The following is a 17,533-nucleotide window of genomic DNA, read 5'->3' on the forward strand; positions in this document are numbered from 1 at the left end:
CTCTCTCTCTCTCTCTCTCTCTCTCTCTCTCTCTCTCTCTCTCTCTCACATTATTATTTTTCCCTTTCCTGGTCTGTTCTGTGTTATAGCTCTTCCACGACCCTTGAATCTGTATACAACAAAATGGAAAGACATTTGAGAAACCTGGAAAGGGAGGGAAGGGAGGGGAGGGAGGGTGAGGGGACAAGACAGACGAGCAGGGAAAAAGGGGGGGGGGGGCATGGCAAATGAAGGGGTTCGTAGCCATTTCACTAAATTCGTATTTGGAACTCCTCCGATAGTCATAGCACAGTTCCAAGATTCGCTCAGCTTCCCTGAATTGCTCAGCTATCGGTAATTCCCCCAGATGCTTTTGTATAAAATAGACAGATATCGATTACCTGATTCAATTGACTTCTCAATTGTCACCTGGACACGGGTGCTTTAAGGTTTTAACCCTTCAATTCCTGAACCTCTCCGTACAATAGCCATCCTCACAAGCAAAGAGATGGAGAGACGTGTCCTTTTCTGCATAACTTCATTGTTCAATATAGTTACCGTAGAGTCTCAAACATTTCAACTTCATTCAAAATCCTCATTTATAAAAGCACTACCTTTAACCACTTGCTGGTTGCCATTCAGATTTATTCATCAACAGTGTACAACTCATTTCAAGCACCCGAGTTTGGAACCATTCTGCCCAATCACGTTCATTGTGTTCCCCTATTAAACAACAGGGGATTCTTTTTCAATTTTCAGACATTTTCTTCTGAAGGATAATCTTGATTTTAAAGTATCAAGCTTTGCTGCTTTGAAGTTGCTCGAATTTTTTTCTCTTATACTCATGAAAAAGTTTCGACTCAAATTGCAGGCTTAAATAGCAGAGAAAGGGTTATGAAAATATGAGCGCAAGTCGATTTTCCTCGTGCTTTTATGTAAACAATAACTTCCATTCATTACGCTTTTTCCATTCCCAAAAAGCCTTACCCAAACGGCCAGCGTGCTCAGCACTTCGAGGGTAAGATGGAGGGCGGGTTGGCGATGCAACGTCAAGGTCAACTGAAGAATAAAAGTTATTTTTCTGCCCTCCGACAGCTTGCTGTTGGAAGTTTAAATCAGTTGCAGATGTTTTTTGTGAAGGAAAAAGCGAAAGTGCTGGAAAATGTGCTGGCCTAGAGGTGATTTCAGTCATCCGGAGCAACGAGAAATGTGGATATAGTGGAGATTTTTTTTTTTTTTTTTTTTTTAAGAGATCGCTTCACCATCAAAGGTTGCCTTCGAGCTCTGGTTATTATATATTGTTGTAGCGCAGGAAACCTTGCCGCAGCAATACATCAGGATGTTTACCCGTGCTGTGCGGAGATGTAAAAGAAATGGATAAACACTTCAATACAAATTGCTATTTAATAACGCTCAACCTTTTCTTGGCCAATGACGAAATGCGGAAAAACATGAAACGCCAATGACGAATCCATAGGCGGTCAAAAGGGAAACAATGGGGACCTCGCCATTTGTAACTTGCACCGGAGGAAAACACATGTCGACGGCTTTTCTTTTGATTGCAACTGGCCCGATCCATCTTCTGCACTGACAGCAAATCCCACAGATAATTCCTCTTCTTTTCCATGCAAAAACCATAAGTGCAAACCTTTTTATTTTTTCTGCCTCTCTAACCCTTCGCCCTCCACTCCTGACACCCTCCTCCCCCACCCCCTACCTTTTATTGTCTACAAAGAAAAAAAAAAGTGAAAGCTGCTGTTTGTTGTCTCAGGTTTGAATGCAGCTTTAATTAGCAAATACAAGCAACCGTGCCATGATTAAGAACTTCCTGGACTCGCAATGTAGCACAGGTACAAGGTGTCGTCCCGTCTTTTGGATGGGCAATTCTGCTTCCCCTCGGCCTGAAATTATCGACTTTTTGCTGGAAGGGCTAAACTTCAAAGGGACCCGGATATTCGACCGCACATGAAGTTTTGCACTCATGCTTTGCACAAAAACTTTCCCCCAAAGCAAAACGATAACTGGATCATCGTCTTGGTACACGGGATAGCATTGCTATACTTACTAACTATTGATAACTGAATAATCACAGCTATTTTTCATCCATTGTGTTAATTACTTGTTAATTATTAATTAATTGTTCATTACATTAGTGCTAAACAATTGTTGGAGCACCATGATCAGGTGCTGATGCCACAAAATATTTAGTGCTTGGAACAAAGGTGAATAAAATACATAGTATGATCTTTGTCTAACATGAAATACATCTACAAGCTTATGTAGCTTGTAAATACATCTACAAATACATCTACATCTACTTTTTTTTTTGTCTTATGAGCCTTATGGAACTGCAAAGTTAATTTGTAACAAAATATTGAGTGTACGAGGATGTATGCAATATGACAGCTCGCCAACACCCCGTCCACTCCCACCCCTCCATACACCCGGGGCAAGGAGGCAAGAGAAATGACCAAAGAGTACGAATTGGCAGAATCATGGTGTCCTTGTGTTTATACTTCTCCCATCCCCCCCCCCCCCCCCTCCCCCTTCCCACGCCACCTCCCCCCAAGCCCTCTTCCTCCCACACATTCCCGATGTCCCTGCTCTCAAATGTTGTGTTTATGTGCTTCCCCTTCTCTCCCCATCTTGTCTACCGCTCCCCTTTTTATATACTTTGTTTGTCTGTTTCATTTGTTTGTGTGATAAATGTTAGCTCTTTCACGAGCCTCGATTCTGTATACAAAAAAATAAAATAATAATAAAAACATATGTCACCCACAGGGTGAACCGTATCTTGCCAAAATGTGAAAATTCCGTTTTTTCGTCATGACGTCATCAAATGACGTCATAGCGTCAAACTGTTTACAGATCTGGGAAGCACTCATCAAGGGCATTCATATGAGGTATTACTCGATATGGTACCTACGATTTCAAAATTTGACCTTGGGGTCAATAATTTTCGACCTCCAGCGCTAACCATGAAGGTCAAGGCCGATCGCCACCAAAAACTAATCAGCTGAGCGCCGGACCATATACTAGATTCCCATGAAGTTTGGAGACGATCCGATCAAAGTTACTCAAAAAATAAGGGTTTCGTCGACCTCCATGATTGACCACAAAGTGACCTTGACCTTTGACCTTGACCTTCAAAATTTTGTGTGCTGAAGGGTATCTCTATAGGACTCTGATATGCGAAGTTACAGGAGTTTCCAATAATAACTGTGGTCTACAGAGTGATCTAAACGTGAAAAAAAAAATGATTAACCACAAACAAACATACAAGCTGACTAATACATCTTGCAAAAACTTCGTTTTGGCAAGATAATAATAACAATAAAAAAGATAATCAAACAATTGGCTCAAATCTGCCTGTTCATGCCCAAACCTAAGGACTGCTGCTGGCATCTTAATGGCGGAGCAAGATGATGTCTCCAACCTTATATCAATCAATCTAATGACAAATGGTGACTGGTGACTATGAACTGAACGTTGGCAATGATAACAATTATATTGAAATGTATTTTACTTCAAAGACTCGAGGCACGAATGGCGACGGAATGGAACTGGGCTGGACATGCAGCAAAGTAGAACAATCGGTAAACAAAACAAAATGAACGTCGAGAAAGAGTTTGCCAATGATCAGATAGAGATCAAATTGATAAATTTACTTGAGTATGGTAGCCTTGAATATAACACAATGGACCATATTGAGGGAGGCCTTCATCCTGTGGTGGACTAAGTAGGTGATTGGGTCAAGTTGAGTAAATTGAGTACTTGACCAAAATATTGAGTGAAGCCAAAATCGAGTAAATATTCAGTTGTCTGGAAGTTTGATCTCTTCAATCTTGCGTTTCCGTGTCTTGACGAGATCGACAAGGCATGGTTTTCCACCCTCAGTCTCTCAAATATCCAAGACACAAGTGAAGTATTTTTTTAACTACATCAATTATACTGACTGAGTCCAACTCGCATACACACCCACAAGGACAACAACGCTTCACAAACATCGTATAACTCCTATCACTTCTTGCAATCGTCGTGCTGCAGAGGCATACACAACCAAAACAACCACTCGGCAGCATCAAGAAGTTAACTTACAACAACACTCGTGTTTCATGTTGCTGGAGTTTCAAGTCCAATGACAAAGATGTTCTACACAATGGCGATATCACAATTTGTATCGTATTATCTGTGGCTTACGTTAATCAAGGAAATGACTCAGACACTCAGAAAATGAGAAAATCTGCGCAGACATCTCTCATGACAGATAGTAATTTACCTTCACAAGAATCTAGTGGACGAGGTAAATTATCTACATGGAGGTCACAAATAGATGCATTCTTCTTCAGTTGAAAATTCAACATATACTGCATGTATCAACAGGTATTTGTGCTGTGGTTCTGACGGCCACAACCTCTAAATAGGTAATCCTTAGATATAGGCTCATGATGACCTCATCATTATTGCGGCACGTGTGTGCACCATTTGCTACAGTTGAACAAAGTCAGCTAAAGTTTACGTTCATCTTGGGTTTTCATCCGTCATGTTCAATACCCACAGGATGTTTATCTACAAAATAAACGCCTATCACAACCAATTTGGATTGCTTGGAGAAATATACCTTTTGTTTACGTTTTTCCATCACACCACCAACCATGATACAAAGAAAATGGCAAAAGTTCAGAAACTTTCTGAACGTTTGCCATTTTCTTCAACAGAGGACAATTCATTTGTTTTTTGATTTTTTACCTGCTGTCCAAGAAGCGCACATCCACCATGTCAATTTTGGTCACATTGCCACCAGATGGATACGTGTAGACTGCGGCATTCGAGAGAGCCTCTCGAAGGCGGCACTGGGAGATGAGCAAATCGATGCCGGGCTCGGATGGTCGTGAGCAAAACGCCAGTGAAGCATCTTTCTGCCTTGGCCAGTAACCAACTGTCGGAGTATAGAGGATGGTAATTAGGCAAACCCCAAAACTGTGAAAAAACTTTGCTCTGAATATACAGGTATATGAACCACCTTTAGAGGCCATTTTTCCCCACAAAGTGGGGGTTGGCCTTTTTTGGGCACCATGGTCCCCTTTTTGAAGCAATGTTTTATGGTCGGATGCCCTTCCTGCCACCAACCCTGTTAGTCGCCTTTTGCGACACACAGGGAATTACCAGTGAGATGGCACTCAATTTGCCGACCTCAGAAGGATGACAGGCTGAGTCAACCCCCCTGGTGTTAATTCAGCGATCGACCGGGATTCAAACCCAGGATCCTAGGATCCCAAGCCGGCACCCTAACCACTAAGCCAACACCAGGCCTCGAACATACAGGTGTATATATGTAACATATACATATATAACCACGTGCATATATATATATATATATATATAACCATGCACGCAAAGCGAAATGCAGGGTGAAGCAATTAGTTAACTTCTGTCTGTCCGTCCTTCCGTCAGTCCACAAACATCAGTTTATGATGGAGGAACAACTTCGTTTCCATTGAATGTTATATTTTGAACATGAATCGGAATACAAACCTGCAGTTAGCAGTACTTTTGCTCTGAATTCGTCCCAACCGCACATGCACAGAGGAGTGAGATGAAATTTTTTTTTTTACCCTGTCTGCCTGGTAGTCAAACAAAATTCTAAATCATTCCAAACAGAAAACTTACTGTTTTTAAAGGACGTCATAAAGGACACAAACAACAGGGACAAATAACGAATGTAACGTGTCACAATAATGTGGTGTAATAGCCACTGCATCAAGTGCGGTAAACTTCCGAAATTAATATTTTTCATACGACTTTTAAAATATGTATTTTATTTCAATTGAATTTTAGGTACAACTTTGTGTGGGGGGTAACGTAGGCTATGTGGTCGTGGACTCACGCGGAGGGGTGAGGGGGCAAGGTTGAGAGGGGCATAAATTCTCTATGTAAATATGTACCGTGTAGTGCCACCTAGTGGTGGTGGCAGAAGGTATTACAATTCCCTTTTTTCCTGGGCAACGCTGAGGTTAAAGCACTCTGCGCATTGCTAAATTAATTTTGACAAACAGGATGACTAATTGGTCCATCAGTGAAGTGAAGGGTAGGTTCTACTAATTAATAATAATGCTCAAAATAAGTCAGGAATAAAATAAAATACGAGAAACCATGTTGATCACTGCATGAGATGGTGGTGCGGTGAGATGTGGTTGGACTGAACCAAAATAAGCCAAGCTTCAGTGGCACGAATTGGAGTAAGTACACTATGAAAGGCAGTATGAAGCAAGAATGGCACTCAGTAGAGCGCATACCTTTGCCAGGCTGAACAGTTTACGTTTTGTATCCCAACGATAGGCCGGATCTGGATCTGGACCTGAACCAAAATGGAATCTGTTTGGTTTAGTCACCTAACCAACTCATCCAGCTAGTTTTGTCATAACTCTTCCACAACTTTTTGAAATAACCACCTTTAGAGGCCATTTTTCCCCGCAAAGCGGGGGTTGGCCTTTTTCGGGAACCGTGGTTGTTGTTGTTTTTCGGTCCCCTATTTGAAGCAATGTTTTACGGCCGGATGCCCTTCCTGACGCCAACCCTTTTTGCCGCCTTTAACGACAAACAGGGAATTACCAGTGAACTGGTACTCAATTAGCCGACCTCGGAAGGATGACAGGCTGAGTCAACCCCCCTGGCATTAATTCAGCGATCGACCGGGATTCGAACCCAGGATCCTTGGATCCTAAGCCGGCACCCTAGCCGCTAGCCCAACACCAGGCTTATTCTAATGGGCCTACGTGCTATAATTTTGAAATATAGTGCTATAATTTTGAAATATAGTGCTATAATTAGTTTTTGGCCCCACCTATCAATGGTGAAGAATCTCTTTAAAATTATCAGATCCGGATTCGAATCTTCACCAAAATTTAAACAATTCTTCCGTGTCACAAACCCAACCACTGCACAAAATATCGTCCGAATCTATCCACAACCTTTTGAGATATACTTTTCATAGACAGACAGATAGGGGTGAAAACATATATGTACGTATGTATGCAGGTTTCGAGCAGGGCCACCAAGAGGTGGGGGGGGAGGGGGGGAGAAGAGGGGTGGGGGGAGGAGGGGTAACCACCCCGGGGCCCGGAACTAATAGGGGCCCATAATTATTCTTTCAATTTTTTGTTTAATATGGGAGTATCGTTATAAATATTGTTGAAGTTTTGAGATTGTACATATAACATCATTAAAGGTTAAAGGTTTGCCCCCCATAGTTAGTCCACAAGCAACACGTAGGCCCATTAGAATTAGTTATGTCATAGTATGTGTACGAGTAGGCCATTCCCTAGTAACATCTGCGTTGTGTAAAGAATTGAGCTTAGGTCACTTTTCATTTTGCGGCCACCCTTCATTTTCATCAATGGGCAAACTCGATCCCGCGCCCCATTTTGGCTGATCCCTCCGTGTGTGGTGCTTTGGCTGCCAGCAGCATTAGCTGCCCTTTGCTCGCTCAAACTAGTCGGGTAACCACGAGGTAGGCCTGAAAAGAGGGAGCGCGAGGGTCGGGGTGTGGCCACGACAAGCAGCACGTCAGAAGGCGGTGACGGTAAGAGCAACAGCCAACCAGGGCTGAGAGGGCATGGCTTGATAGGGCATGGCAAGAAACGTCTGGTGAGTTCCAGAGGGTTCCAAGGGCGTGGCAATAAAACCCTTGGCGCGAGGCCCCCACCTCAGTTGAGAGATGAGAAGGGATGCGCAGTTCTGAGTTGAGCTATGAGAAGGGAGAGGCGCTTACAAAGGACTCGAAGCACTGGTATTGAGAGAACTGATCCGGAGCACTCGTGTGAGAACTGCATTGAGAGGACCAGCGTGCACACGACAGTTTTGAGGCATTGATTGAGAAGTGCATTGAGAAGTGCATATTGAACTGTCCGTTTATTACGTACGCAGCCCCGTGAGTGTAACCGCCGAAGCCCAGCCTGCCGTTCGCCCTGTAATACTCCTGTGCGCGCCAAACGACACGTGGGGAGCTCCTGCCATCTGGTTCATCTGCTTTGCGGTGCGAGTTGGGGACCGGAGAGCGAGCTGCCTGGACGCCATCCCTGGACCATCGACCTGTTCGTCTGCAACCCCGTGTGAGTGTGTCTGAGTGTGACGGGCCCGTTTGTCTTGGGATAAGTTAAGACTGTTTAAGGCTGCACTGTGTATTCTTCTTCTTCTTTATTGTACAAAGTGTAAATAAACCTTGTTAATCCTGTTCTTCCAAATTCGACCGTTTCCGTGATTTCCTCCATTGGGTAAGCGTGGCACGATTAAGAACCGCTTGGATCGGGTTTAGTCATTGCTAACGGCTCGGGTCACGGGTTCGCTACCGCTCGGCGTTTCCACCAACACCCGTGATTCGGGCAGGGCTTATTTCCTCGTTTCTGGGCGGCGCGAGTACTTAGGTATTAGTGATTAGTCCTACGACCCTACTTCGCGCTGTCCAGGAGTGACGTCATAGGTCCCGGGTCCCGTCGGCTAGTAAAAGACAAGGGGACTAATCACCCCCTTGGTAAGGGGAAAAGGCCGGCGCTGAGATCCGCAACAATATAATTACATTGATTTGGAGAGTATTATGCTACTGCCACCCTCTCACGTAGAATAAACTACTGTGGGAAGAATTTTTATAATGATAATCGCGTGACGTAATGGTGAGCTGTAGACGACGGCACTTCCAAGTTCCAACCAATGACAGGGGAATATAATGTGACGTCACTGAGGAAATTCAGTACAGTACGTACTGTACTTATCTTGTAACTTGTAAAAAGTAAGGCATGTCTGCTTTTTACCAACACAAGACCTATGCTCAGAAAAAAAAAAAATATTGTTACAGACGCGGTTTTAGATGTTAGTTTACCGAGCGGTTTGGTATTACCGCGTCCGCACAGTTACTCCCCGATTAGAACCCTATCCCGCCCGATTCGACGTTGACTAAGTCGCGCTATGCTAAATCAATGAAGGAAAGGACACAACGGCTGGGATAAATGCAACGACACAAGGGGTACAGTTCTCAAGACCTCCGGAGGAGGATATAATATTGGTGATGCAGAAACGGGTAGATTACACGGTAAGAGGTAAAGCACAGAAAGATGGGCACTTAGACAGTCTTATCTATCCCCGACAGACCACAGACAAACGGGACAAGACTGACTTACACGGGGATTGATGGCAGGGAAGGACAGGCAGTCGATAGCTCAAGGTGCACCTTGGCTCAGGGGCAGAATCGACCCGGTCCGGTCCAGAGATGCGGGGAGGTATTGTCGCGCTGGAGGTGGCGTCCTTTTCTCTCCAAGCTGAGGCGCATCTGACGTCACCTCCGTCTTCCTGCGCATGCCCAGCGGGGAGTGACATGCCCTCGGCTCGTTAGCTCCGCCCCAGATGGAATCGGTCCGCCGCTTCTTATTGGGTGCGGGGGGTTACCGGGCTCCGCCCTTGACGAGGAGCTGACGGCGAGCCCCTGCGTGGTAACCCCGTCGGAGCACATGTTCAATGGCGGCTAACCAAGCCGGAGTGAGGACGCACACTCCCCGCGCCGCCGCCGCTGTTGTTGTAGTTGTTGTTGTACCATGAGGAAGAGCTGCGGGGAGGTATTGGGAGGTCCTAAACTTTCTAACGGTGCCATACAATCACATTCTGGTGCAACGAAGAGTCAGAATTAATGGAAACGAGTCCTTAACTGACATAGACTAAGAATAACTAGCAAGATGTCCTATAGTTGTCTACGTGAGATGCGGTGAACCTGGGTGCGACATTTAATGGGGGAAATAGGGGAAGGTCGGTTCTACAGAGTGTTGTTTACAGAAAATGGGACTAGGGAATGGGGGATTGGGGATAGTTGGGAAGTATTGGGGAAATAGGGGAATATTTACAAGCGGATATGGATGGAGGCCAAATCCCATATCCGCAACATTGCACCCTTCTCTACCTCGGGGCGTCCCAACCCGATAAATTTTTACCTACGTTAGTGTGGCACTCAGATGTAGTTCCCTCTACTATTAACTCAACCCTGAGTGCGACAGTTTTACAGATGTTCACAAATGAGTAAATATGTCCCCCTGCGACGTTGCACCCTTCTCCTCACAGAACCACACCCACAGGATAACCGAATCGCGGAAAGAATCCTCAAACTAAACATACAGCCGGTAGGGAGCATCATTTATACAAGACTACACTGATATTTACACTACGATCCAGGACCTGTTCTTTGAGGAACACATGCAGATGTTATGCATAGAGAGAGCACGCATGCCAGCATCGATACACCAACCCACGAGTGCTCTGTGGCCCTACGGCCTTTAATAATGTGCAGAGCACCCCATCCAAGCACCAAAAGCACCACCCCATCATGTACAGTCAGCACCATCCGGTGCACCAATAAAGTGTTCAATAATCACCGGTGGTGTCGCAGCCGGCCGATGTTCTGCCGCTGGTCTTGCCTTGGAGCCCACTTGGTGTTCTGGCTTCCTTCAAAAATAAAGAAAGGCGCCAACCGCGTCCATTTCTAAATTGTGGCTGTCAGGGGGGCCAACTATAAGTGGTTCACCTGTATGGCATAGGTGCCACGTTGACCCAGAGGTCCATCAACGGGTGGTGCTTGGCCGCAAAAGAACTGCGGTCCATGGTGGGTGGCCACAAAAATTGCGGTCCATATGGTGTATCGATCCAGGCAGCAAGCAGCGAAAGTACAGGCCCACAACTGCGGAGCCAGCACCTCTCTCTCCTCTCTCTCTGCCCCAAAGCCAGATCCTCGGAGGTGGGAGACAAAAGAAAAGACAAGTGAGTAAGGTGGTAAGGGCGTACAAGTGCACGCAATATTAGGTAATGCACACTAGGGGCACATGGGAACCAGGTGAGACAGGTACGTTCCTACCGTACGCCCCCCCCCCCCCCCCACCAGGTAACCTACATTGCCCCTCCCTTACCCCTTACTGTATCCACAAAACACAACACTACCCATAAACATCTACTTTACAAATCAACAAACGTCCCTACTGTCTTCCCCGTTCCTCCCATAAACCAAATTCGTCTTCTCTCCCTCCTAACCAATCAAATTTGCCATTTCCAACTCTCATCACAATTTGCCATCTCCAACTCAACAGCAAAATTTGCCATCACCAATTCATTATCAGTCCCTCCTAAGGAGGGAGAGATGGAATCACCCCAATGTCTCATCCACGTCGTGATGCGTCTCACAAATCCACACAGCAATTCTCATTTCCTGCAACACAGAACAAAGGAACACAGGTGTGGAGTCATCATCATCACCACAGGTAAGTGGCTGCGTATGGTGCGACAGGTTCATCAATCCTAACTATTTCCTAAATGACTTTAACAACTTTACATTACCCGGGGTCTTTCCCTGCCAATCCATTGGCCAACTTACACTATGGGTTCTAAAAACCAATTCCCATTGACCAAACTGTGGTGCTTCTCAATTTGGGGTCTCACTCCCCCGATTCAACACTCGGTGCTCTCGCACAATTTCTGGGCTGTGACGTGTAGCTCTCCCAGCAGGTCTACCCACCTGCACACCTCCACCACTGCAGTTGCCTCCGAGCTTACCTGCTCCTTACCCTAACCTAACTAACTGGGGAAGGCCCTCTCGCACTCTCACCCCCTCAGTGCCCTCTCTGGCACGGGCTGCCCGATCCACACCCGGGATCCTCAGGCACCCACTGACACTAACGGCTCCCAGAGCCCACCTGCGGCCTCACCTGGCCGACATCCTCACAGTGGTGGAGTGCCCAAACCAACTACACACACTAACAGGCTACACGCCCAGCCATTTCCACAACACTAATGCACCCATCCAAATACCATTCTGTCACCCGCACCACAGATGCCAATATCCAACCACAATTTACCTATACCCTCTACCTAACACTTACACTACCCGCCCCGGGTACTCGTGAAAGGGGTCCACTCTTCCCCCATCCACACCTTCGCACCATGCACACCACTCCGTACCACTTACTCCAACTCTCTCCACACCACTCATTCCAATACTCCATGTATTCCACACACCTGTACTTGCACACCTGTGCTCTCACACCTGGTGCCACCTGCACCCTTCTCTCCCCAAGCGCATCCGCGCTGATCCACAACACTCACTACTCATACACTGCTCCACACTGCTCCACACACCTGTCCAGTTCTCACACAGCATCATCTCATCTAACTACTCCCCTCTGAACTTGCGCTTCCCAGTCGTCCCTTTAAACTATTGCGCTCCCTCGTCATTATCATCCGCACTAATCTACCTGCGTCCCCACTACAGGTATCAGTCACTAACTAACCTTAACGTTACCTACTGTCATCTTCGCTAGATCCCTACACACCATATCCTAACCCACCCGGGCTAGTTTTCACTGCCATACACCCCATAATCTATTGCGCATTTGCCCCACTTTTGTGAGGGATGACAGAGTTGCCATCCCACCACATCGGGCATCTCCCACTACCAATTTTGCACATCAAATTTCAACAAATCAAAAATTTGCCAATCACTACCCATCATCTGCCAATCATTACTGCCAATCCTTTGCCAATCATCAAATTTTGTTTTTCTCTAATTTTGGGTCCAAAACACTAACCTCATCACACAGTCTACTCACTAATGCCTCTCGGTGCGCCAATTCCTGTCCAAAGCCCGGCTTCGCAAAGCCGAGCAATGAATGCGGGTTGTTTGGTGCCAGCGGCTGGATACGTCCTGCATTCTGTGCAGGGAAGGAGGTTTACCCGGGCCGAGATCCCACGCACCATCTCGGCACGGAGCCATCCCATGGCCCGATCTCGACCTGCCGGAATGCCTCAACAAAAAGTGGTCGCCATGACGACCCTTCCTATCGGGCTGCCCGCTCCGCCTAGTGGAGCACGGACGCGGCCGTTCAAAGCGCGGCCCGGCGTGGATCGCGTACGGCGGTTCTTTCGAAACCGCCGTGGTTCGGATCCCTGCTGGTCCTCGCGGCACGCGAAGCTGCCCGACGCGCACCGAGGGCCCGATTCGGCTATAAGTCGTTCTAACCTCTAACCCGGTTACCGTCGATGCCTCACCTGGATGCTTGCAAGCATACGCTACCCCTTTCTTGCTCATACATCCAGCCGTTTCCATGCTCCTCGTCGTACCTTCTCTAACACACCCAGGTACACTCATTCCACTCCCTACCTTGGTCACACACCTGACCACCGAACACTTTGGCACACATTCGTTGGTCGCACACCTCACCAACACACCTCTTCGCGCCCCTTCCTCGGTCACCTCCTCTGTGACAATCACAGGTGTGCCCTCACTCGCACACCCAACCACGTGCCTCACCACCAATTCCAGCGTGCATTCCCACACACGCTCTACCATTCCAGGTGTGCTTCCTTTCTCACCTGTCACAACCAACTCACGCTCCGTGTCACTCTCACTACTTTCACCTCCACTCTTGACAGCGCACTCTTTCCTCATGCACCCGTCCGTTACACACCTTTCTCGCGCACACTCTCCCGTTACACCCTCTGTAACACTCACCACAGGTGTACACTCTTCCTTACTTTTGACAGCGCACTCTTTCCCCATGCACCTGTCCGTCACACATCTTTCTCGCACACCCTCTCCCGTTACATCCTCTGTAACACTCACCACAGGCGTGCATTCTCCCTTTACACCCTCCGTAACACTCCTCACTACGCGCTTCCATGTGCTCCCTCGCACTCGCGCTACGACCGACTCACTCTCGACAGCACCCTCACTCCTTGGCACGCACTTTTTCCTCACACACCCCAGAGTCGGACTTTCTCGCACACCTCCTTTTTCGCACACCAGACCTGTCGCACACTTCACCAACGGCCTCTCACGAACACCCGGGTCCATCTCGACCCCCAAGCTTCTTAAATCACCTGGCGCATCATACGCACGACCATATTGGTCACCACTTACACCGGGTCCTCTTCCTCTTCGCTTCTCCTCCATCACCTGCGAATCCCTCATCCGGTTAATGAGCACATCATCACGATCCGAACACAGACTTTGGACCAATTCTTTTATCTCCTCTTTTATCTCTTTCTTATCTCCTCTCCGTCGCTTCTTAATTTCGCTCACCCCTTCTTCCACTTCTTCTAATTTCTGCTTCACCTCTTTTATTTCCCGGTACGTCTCCTCAAGCTCGTCCTCCAAGGCTACCTTGACCGTTTCCATGTGTGTCCTCACCTGCCGGTCCTTCGTCTACATTACCTCTGTCACCTCGTCCAACCTCGTTGTCAGTCCCTCACGTACCATCTGACATTCCCTCTTCGTCGCTATCAAGTCGTCTTTTAGTTCTTTCTGTGTCGCTTTTAACCCTCCTAGTACCGCAGTGTTCCTTTGTACCTGCTCCACTAACTCCGTCTGTCCCACCGTCAGCTGTTCCACCTCCTGCGTCAGGTCCTCTATGCCCCCTTGTAACTTTACAGTCCCCTTTCTCACCTCCTTCTCCATGTGCTCCTTACAGTGCCTCACCTCCTCGCACACTCCTCCGACCTCCTCACTCACACCTCTTCTGATCTCCTCTCCCATCACTTGCATCTCCTGCCCAGATGCCACCCTCATCTGCTCCATTTCCTCCCTGTGAGCATCCAATTTAATTTCTACCCCCATTCTGACCCCCTCTATCTGCTGCCCCATTTGTTTAACTTCCCTTTCCGCTTGGTCCCTCATGTCCCTCAATTTGCCTTCCATACTGTTTTCTAACCCCTCTAACCCCTTTTGCATCCCTTCCATTTGATTCTCTTGAGCGGCCATTCTGTTTTCTACCCCCATTAACCCCTCCTGTATTTCCCCTAATCTATTGTCTAATCCCTCTATTCTACTCCCTAACCCTCCGATCTGGGCCCCCATGTCCTCCCTCAATTTCTCGCTATTGGACCCCATCCTTTGTTCTAACCATTGGCTATTGGCCCCCATGTCCTCCCTCATTTTCTCGCTATTGGACCCCATGTCCTCCCTCAATTTCTCGCTATTCTGGGCCATAAGGGCCTTCATTTGTATTAAAAAAAGGTTCAAATCAACAGCGGCGCTACTACGGTCGCGGGCGCGGTCGCCGTGGCCATGTGCGAGGCGCCATTTTGCGCGCCCGTAACCTCGTGCGCGACGACGCTATTTTGCGAACCTGCCACCCTCACTGCTTCGCTCTCCTCTTGTCCCTCAATTTGGTCCTGGATCGAACCTGCCTCACTCTCCTCTACCGGAACCCAGCCGTCTTGATCCGCCATAGCGCGACTTTCAAAATTCGGGTTTTTATTTTAAAACAAAACAAATTTCGGTCACTTGTAATTTTGAGCGCGTTAAACGCGCTTCGGGTCCGATCTCACTCCTCGACACCAATTGTTACTCTAATAGTACAATTGGTGTTCCAAAATTTGGGCCTAACAAATTTAGTCCCAGGTCCGAATCCCACTCCTGACACCAATTGTTACAGACGCGGTTTTAGATGTTAGTTTACCGAGCGGTTTGGTATTACCGCGTCCGCACAGTTACTCCCCGATTAGAACCCTATCCCGCCCGATTCCACTCGACGTTGACTAAGTCGCGCTATGCTAAATCAATGAAGGAAAGGACACAACGGCTGGGATAAATGCAACGACACAAGGGGTACAGTTCTCAAGACCTCCGGAGGAGGATATAATATTGGTGATGCAGAAACGGGTAGATTACACGGTAAGAGGTAAAGCACAGAAAGATGGGCACTTAGACACAGTCTTATCTATCCCCGACAGACCACAGACAAACGGGACAAGACTGACTTACACGGGGATTGATGGCAGGGAAGGACAGGCAGTCGATAGCTCAAGGTGCACCTTGGCTCAGGGGCAGAATCGACCCGGTCCGGTCCAGAGATGCGGGGAGGTATTGTCGCGCTGGAGGTGGCGTCCTTTTCTCTCCAAGCTGAGGCGCATCTGACGTCACCTCCGTCTTCCTGCGCATGCCCAGCGGGGAGTGACACGCCCTCGGCTCGTTAGCTCCGCCCCAGATGGAATCGGTCCGCCGCTTCTTATTGGGTGCGGGGGGTTACCGGGCTCCGCCCTTGACGAGGAGCTGACGGCAAGCCCCTGCGTGGTAACCCCGTCGGAGCACATGTTCAATGGCGGCTAACCAAGCCGGAGTGAGGACGCACACTACCCGCGCCGCCGCCGCTGTTGTTGTAGTTGTTGTTGTACCATGAGGAAGAGCTGCGGGGAGGTATTGGGAGGTCCTAAACTTTCTAACGGTGCCATACAATCACATTCTGATGCAACGAAGAGTCAGAATTAATGGAAACGAGTCCTTAACTGACATAGACTAAGAATAACTAGCAAGATGTCCTATAGTTGTCTACGTGAGATGCGGTGAACCTGGGTGCGACATTTAATGGGGGAAATAGGGGAAGGTCGGTTCTACAGAGTGTTGTTTACAGAAAATGGGACTAGGGAATGGGGGATTGGGGATAGTTGGGAAGTATTGGGGAAATAGGGGAATATTTACAAGCGGATATGGATGGAGGCCAAATCCCATATCCGCAACAATATATTTATACAATCCTCCTTTTCTCCTTTCGTGTACATCCTGTGGCTGCTGGTTGCATCATTGCTGGGAGTGCAGGATTACATAATATTACATGGTCAGGTTTTATCTTAATATTTTAGATCTGAAACGGGATGAGGGGGGCCTGACACCAAGCATTGCCCCGGGGCCCATTCTGGCTCTGGCTCTGGGTACCCCTGGGTGTGAGAAATCAATTCTGTAAGGGTATAATGAAGGTCTCCAAACAATTGCTCAATAGGTCTACTCAAAGTTGAGGTTTCGCTGAGTCGAGGTCACTCGAGGGATGCCGATACTCACGTCCCTACAAGCCAAGATGATTGGGATGGGTGGTCGAAATGAAGAATCATGGCCAGGATTGAAACCATGAAAAGAAGTTTGAAAACCAACCTTTGACCCAAAAATTGATCACTTCCATTTTTGAAATTCAAAGGCTACAAATCAATGGGCTTGCAGGATAGCTCAGAGGTACTTGCTGTAAGTAGTGTCGAGTACTCACATGGCTAGTGGATGGCATCAACGGAACTTTGATCGATGGATGCCATCCATCATGGGAAGAAGCTGACATTTTGAGCAGCCCCTTCGTCGGAGTAAAAGAGGACCACTATTTTGTCATAATGCAGTCCACATGTCTTTTGCTTCGGCGAATGGTAACGTCCGAAAACGTGAGCTTCTCCTTGCTTCCTACGACGGTTAGCATAAACATTCCATCAGTCAACCTTCTTGCTATGCCATCTGTTGTTCTACCAGTCCGCTGACGCAGAACAACACTGATGATTTAAAACTAGATTTCTATTCTACTTCGAGATGTTTAGTCTAGGTTTGTGTCCAGGCCCAAACTATAAGCACCGTCAACGTGGTGCTTTGCAGGAAGCGTGTTGTCCGACGAGTCTAAAAGATGCCCAAAGATCCGAAAGATGTCTGAAAGACGGTGCTTGTGGACGTTAAAGATCCCATGGCACATTAATAAGAAAAAGTAAGCCATTGTAAAGCCAG

General features: G+C 47.4%; 1 protein-coding gene across 2 annotated transcripts in view; it reads right to left on the reverse strand.

Moving 5' to 3' along the window:
- LOC137426870 (protein FAM234B-like) overlaps positions 1-17,533 on the reverse strand; it is a 129,395-nt gene that overhangs the window by 18,722 nt on the left and 93,140 nt on the right. For both annotated transcript variants that reach the window (XM_068115849.2, XM_068115850.2), the window contains one exon: positions 4,729-4,918. In XM_068115849.2, coding sequence (XP_067971950.1) covers positions 4,729-4,918 — 190 coding nt within the window. The remainder of the gene's footprint in view (positions 1-4,728; positions 4,919-17,533) is intronic.

The sequence above is a fragment of the Myxine glutinosa genome, chromosome 5 (genome assembly GCF_964187855.1).
Source record: "Myxine glutinosa chromosome 5, kmMyxGlut1.1, whole genome shotgun sequence".
NCBI lineage: Eukaryota > Metazoa > Chordata > Myxini > Myxiniformes > Myxinidae > Myxine > Myxine glutinosa.